This window comes from Eubalaena glacialis, chromosome 10 (assembly GCF_028564815.1).
Source record: "Eubalaena glacialis isolate mEubGla1 chromosome 10, mEubGla1.1.hap2.+ XY, whole genome shotgun sequence".
Lineage (NCBI taxonomy): Eukaryota > Metazoa > Chordata > Mammalia > Artiodactyla > Balaenidae > Eubalaena > Eubalaena glacialis.
In genome coordinates, this window is record NC_083725.1 from 72103335 (window position 1) to 72109674 (window position 6340).

The 6340-nt window shown below is 48.1% G+C and overlaps 1 protein-coding gene across 1 annotated transcript; it reads left to right on the top strand.

Annotated features, from left to right (window-relative positions):
- The first annotated feature begins 370 nt into the window (after window positions 1–370).
- On the top strand, window positions 371–1340 carry LOC133099336 (olfactory receptor 52W1). Its single transcript, XM_061202925.1, is given in 2 exon segments — window positions 371–550; window positions 552–1340. Coding segments are annotated over 2 exon segments (957 nt in total). The 5' UTR covers window positions 371–382.
- Window positions 1341–6340: the final 5000 nt, after the last annotated feature.

Consider the following 6340-nt stretch of genomic DNA (forward strand, 5'->3'; position numbering starts at 1 on the left):
TACAAGACTGAAATTGACCCTTAGGAAGAAAAACATTCATCTCCGCTCCACGCTCAGCTGAGCTCCAAATGGAGGGCTCCAGCTATACTAGCCACTGCAGCAGTGACACCACTGTCACTGCCACTGTCTCCCATTACTCCCCCTGCAATACTCATGGACTTTCAGGCACAAGGATTCTCCCATCCTAGCTAGGGTTGTGACCTGGATTATCCATCCAAAACCCCAATCAAAGGTTATAACACTGCAATCCTCCCAGCCCTGTACCACTCCTACACATACCTGGATGGATCTGTGCCACTGCGACACCCCCCAAATCTCTCCCTTTGTCCTTCCCCTATCAGGAGTGATGCCCCCATGAGCCCTAAAGCTTTGACCCCACGGGATGGCAGAAGCTCCACAGTCCAACTCCACCTTCTCACGCCCAACCTTCTTCATACTGACTGGCATTCCAGAGTTAGGGGGTGCCCAGGCCTGGCTGACACTGGTCTTTGGGCCCATGTATCTGCTTTCCCTGCTGGGCAATGGAGCACTGCTGGCAGTGGTGGAGATAAGACTCCACACTGCACAAGCCCATGTTTCTGCTCCTGGCCACCCTGGCAGCCACAGACCTGGGTTTAGCCACATCTATTGCTTCAGGGCTGTTGGCTGTGCTGTGGCTTGGGCCCCAGCCTGTGCCATACGTTGCCTGCCTGGTCCAGATGTTCTTTGTTCATGCACTGATGGCCGTGGAATCTGGTGTACTGTTGGCCATGGCCTGTGATCGTGCTGTGGCAGTAGGGCATCCACTGCACTACCCCGTCCTAGTCACCAAAGCCCACGTGGGCTATGCAGCCCTGGCACTGAAAGCTGTGGCAGTTGTTTTGTCTTTCCCTCTGCTGGTTGCACGATTTGGGCACTTCCAAGCCAAGACCATAGACCACGCCTACTGTGCACACATGGCGGTGGTGGAGCTGGTCAGGGGTAACACTCAGGCCAGCAACTTGTATGGGCTGGCGCTTTCATTGGCCGTGTCAGGTGTAGATATTCTAGGCATCACGGGCTCTTATGGGCTCATTGCCCACGCTGTGCTGCGGCTGCCTACCCAGGAAGCCCGTGCCAAGGCCTTTGGTACATGGAGTTCCCACATCTGTGTCATTCTGGCCTTCCACGTGCCTGGTCTCTTCTCATACCTCACACGCCTCTTTGGTCGTCACACCATCCCAAAGCCCATGCACATCCTTCTTTCTAACAACTATATGCTGCTACCATCTGCCCTCAACCCGCTCATCTACGGGGCCCGCACCAAGCAGATCAGCGACCAGCTCCTAGAAACCTTCGCATTCAGAAAAAGCCAGTTCTAATAGGCAGTGAAAACAACGGAGGCTGGGGGTGGAAGTGGGGGGACATTCAGAGGAGTCTGGGGTCTGGAGGTATGGATTATGTCATCTTTGTCCCATGGTCTGCCTATGACTGTGATAATCACTCAACAGATACTTGCTGTGAAGGCTCTACTGTGTGTACCACTGGCATATGTAGACTGGCCTAGCCATGCATTCTGCTTGGGAGGAGGCAGGAGACAGGCTACCACATGTTACCATGCAGAGAAAATAAGAAAAGGGACCAGGGAATTATCACAGTACACACGATTTAACTTAAAGAAGACTACCCTCCTCCTCCTCCTCCGCCTACTCTGCCCCATCATTTTAACCTAAGTCTGCCCCTGTTCCCACACAAAAGCTCCTCTACACATCCTGGACCCAGGAGCCTGGGAAGACTGACATTGCCTCTGGAGGCAAGTGTTTGGGTACCTGTCTGGGATCACAGCCCTCTATGCCTGGAGCCAGATGCTGTTTTCAGTCTGTCCTTAGGGAAGGAGCTAAACAGGCTTATTCCCCACCTTCTGGGAATCTGGATAATGTGCCCCGGAGTCCCAAATTTGTCTAAGACCCTGATCCTTAAGACATATTCAGTTCAGAGAATCTTCTTGGTCTCATGTGCAATCACTATTCCCCCTACCCTCACTGCGCTGCCAAAGTCTCGGGAGTTAATGGCTACAACGTCTCTCCCTGGGCCTGCAGCTTCAGGGGCCAGGGTTCCAACTGAAAGAAATTTTGATATCCCAGAAAATCGTTGTATTTAATACTTCACCTGTTTGCCTGAGGTCGAGTCATTATGGTCTCTTACCAGTCTGCCCTTTTGTGCATCCTGAGCCAGGATGTAGAATTCTCAAATAAAATCCTCATCAAATAGAACCCCCATCTGTTCCGGCCAACATCACGAGTGGCACACAATGCTGGTGCAATATGATGAAATAGGAATATTTCACACTGCTGTGGCTTCCAGAGAACAGAGATATTAAACAGGAAGTGTCGTGGTATTGCCCAACATGGGATTCACTTTCTGCTAAAAGACTCCACACTGCAAGGACATTGCACAAAAAAATCTTTCATGCCAGCATAAAATCCAGAAGGAGAATATTCTCAGACAAAAGGCAGGGAGCCACTGTTATGAGGTCAGAGAAAGCTATGGGCTGCACAGGCAGACCCAAGCTCTCTGGGAAAACGATCATAACCGTGGGTATTAGAGTTAGCCATTAAGACCTGAAGCCCAGTACAATCTGGACCACTCAGACAGCTGGACCAAGCACCATGGGATATCACACAGGAGGGCTGCAGATCCGAAAAAGCAAGTGATGCCATCTCCAGAGCCACATGGGGTCTCACCAGGTCCTCATTAACAAGGAACTAAAGAGATAGCCCAGGAGCTCAGTGTGATTTTCAGAGGTGTTAATGCTGAAGCCAAGTGGATGAGGAGGAAATCTACAGTTCTCCTCAACCCAAGTGTGGGCTCAGTCATTCTCAAGACTAATCTTTTTCATGAAGTTCTAAGTTAAAAAGCTGTCCAGGCAATGATTTTACAGATAATTGTGACAAAATTCTAATCCTAATGGGTCATGAGTCTTTAAGATGTACACATCCTTCTCTTAGTGATTCCTCCTCAATAAATCTATCCTGACAAAATAACTAGAGATGTGAACTAGAGATGTATACAGTAAGATATTTATTACAACATTATTGTAAAGAAATATAAAGAAATGCGTGACAGTCATGTGTCACACATACACACACACACCATTTTTTGTCTTTCACCTCTGGTACGTGAAAAGGGAAATCATGTGCAGCTGATGTTCAAAAGCAGTGAGTTCTGTCTCCCTCCCACCACAGGAAGCCTCTCTGCTAAGGCACCTTCACTCCGTGGTTGTGCACAACTCCCAAGGCAGCTGAGTCCAAAGCTGTACATTGTTCACTGTTAAGCCAAAAGTCCACCCCCTCAGACATTTATATTTTGTTTTGGATTGAGATTGCATACATACCTAGCATGCGGTGTGTTTAGAAGGCTTTTCCGGCACACTTACTCCTCTCAACAACCTGAGAACAATTATAAGCCCATAATCCCTTACCTATAATTACAAAATAAAACATCGCTGAAGAAACAATAGTTTTTTCATAACTTTGACCCCAAATCTGGCCTGACCCGTCATGATCATATTTATACTATTTATCTCACTTAGTGTGAATATTCATACATTTAGCTACAGAAATATTGATGGGTTTGATGACAGGGCACTGCCCTCAATCTCACTGGGGTATTCCTTTATACATCATAAAGGCACAATATTCCCTTTCTAAAACCTGAAAAATTCTGAATTCCAAAACACATCCGTCCCAAAAGGTTTCAAATAGGCGATTAGGGACCTGTAGGATTATCCCTGTAGCCTGAGAGAAGTGAAGAGACTTGTTAGGGCTCTTGATCCCTCTGAGGTCTTTGCTATCCAAACTATTCTATACTGCCCTGGAGGCTCTTGCAGAGCGTGGCATGTTCTCTGGATAACAGCCCCTACCTGTTTGTTTCCCTCGTGCTCTCCACTCTGGTCACTCCTCAGGTATGCTGATTAAGCTGTGCCTTTTTTCCCAGGGAGACCCCAGAACGTGCTACCGTGGTGGCAAAACCCATGAACAGGATACGGCCCAAAGAGCCCAGGCCTTGGGCTCATCAGCTCCACCCAGAACTCAGCTCTCATGTGTTTTCCTTCACCAACTTTCAGTCTCAGACTCTGTGAGCTGAAAGGAAAGACAGACTTACTTAGAGTAGGGCAGGATGGAATTCAGGGAGCCTAGAGAATCATGGTATTCAGACCGCAAAAGACAGAAAACAGAGGTATGGGCTTCTGGTCGAGGAGCTCAACAGTACCCAATTTCCCCTCCGAGCTCCCTCTATGAACAAAAATCTGAAAGAGAGCCTCATCTGATTTCACCGACAGCTCACCATCCTTGCACCCCTACTTCAACCACCCCCTTCTCATTCTGGACCCCCTTCAGGATACAGATGTGCATCACTCTCTGGCTCTGTCTCTCAACAGCTCTCAACGTCTCCGTCCCTCTGCATCTGTCTCCTTGCACTGTTGGTCAGTTTTGCCCCATGTCTGTGTCTCTTGTCCTTGTCTCTGTCTACCTCATTCAGAATTCCTTTCTGAGGGAACAGAGGTGCCAGTTGTACTTTACCAGGTGACCTCTCCTTGTCAACAATAATAAAAAATGTGCTAAAGGGGCAGTAGGAGGAAGAGACTTGGTTTCACGTAACAAGAAGCTTGGGGTTTCCGGTTTGGTCTATTGCGGCTCTCCTCTCATCCTGCCCGTTTCCTTGTCACCACATCACACTGTACTTCCACCTGGCACACACCCCTCCCACCACACTCAGGCGAGCAGAAGAAACGTGTTGATCTCTCCCTTCACCAAAAGGAACTACTGGTTAATGGTTAAAGCTGGAATCAGGCAGATGCAGATTTGAATCCCAGATCCTCCATTAACTCACTGTATGCCTTGCACTAATTCATGTAACCTCTCTGAGCCTGTTAATTCACTTGTAAAATGGGGAAATGATAGTTCCTACTTCAAGAAGTTACTAAAAGGATTAACTAAGATAATGCATTCAAAGTGTTTGGAATAGCCCCTGACACATTCAATTTCAACAAATATTTGAATATTAATTCCTCTCCTGGAGCACAGGCCCATGCTCACTTGCCAAACCTTTGCTCAAAGACCTGATACCCAGACTCTCAGCTCTCTAGGAAGACCGGCCCTCTCCTGGGGCCAGTCACCTCTCCCTTAAGAGACTTTTCTTGGTAACACTCTCTCCCACCACGGTAGGACCCTTCCCAGTGCTCCATACTCATGGCATCTCAGACAATGGCCCACTTTGTGGGATGACTCTACATGCTGGGCAAGGATAGGGGAGGATGCCTCCCACACACAAGCAGTCTTCGTGGGCACACAGGAATGGAGTGGGAAAGCAGCTACTAGAAGGACTCTCTAGAGTGGTTCTTCTCCAAGGAAAAACCACTCTTCTTCTCCAGCAAAACACCAGGTTGAGATCTCTGGATGGAGACACAAGTGAAAACCACACATAGATTAGGGCCATAAAGGAAGAGTACCCACTAGATACAAAGCAGCCTTGGAAAGGAAGTAGAGGATGAAGAAAAATTTCCTTAAATTTAGCTGGGTAATTTTGGCTTCCTGAAAGTTCTCTCCAGTTACTAAGGCAACATTATCCCAATTCGATTCTTATCCTCCACATTGTCACCACTCAGCATGGCACCCTCCTACACACACCTGGTTCTCATTGCAATTGTAACCCACTCATTAATAATGAGTTTCAACCTAGGCTGCACATGAGAATTGCCTGGGGAGCTTTTAGAAATCCTGATGCCCAGGCATACTCCAGACCAATTAAACCAGAATTTCTGGGAGTAGGATCCAAGTACCAGTAATTTTTAAAGCTTCCAGGTAATTCCAAAGTATGGCCGAGGTTGAGCGCCACTGCTTTGTTCTCAGTTTAAGTGCTGATCTATGCTTCTCCCATGTCCTTCAGGACCCCAATCCAACCTCACAAAGGAGTCATCTGCAACTGACAAGATAGCATAGCAAATTGCTTTAAGGAGGAAAGGCCTGATACTGTTTCCTTAAAGAACTCAGACCAAGAACTACACACACACACACACACACACACACACACACACACACAAACATACACACACATACAGACATATACAAACACACCCTAATGGATACCTGCATCTACCTCCCCTAAAGCACGAGAATGAATAGGTGACTAAAGAGTATGGACTCAGGCTGTGGGTACAGTGAGGCTATGAAAGCGACTGCCCTCCCCCCACCCAAGGCCCCAACACCCGGCAGGACCTCTATGACCTCATGCTGTAGTAGGTCAGAGTCCAGGGCCTGGGGCCTCACCTCCATGGGCAGCTTGGGGTTTCTGCAGCAGCTACTGCCCTGCCTAACCCCTC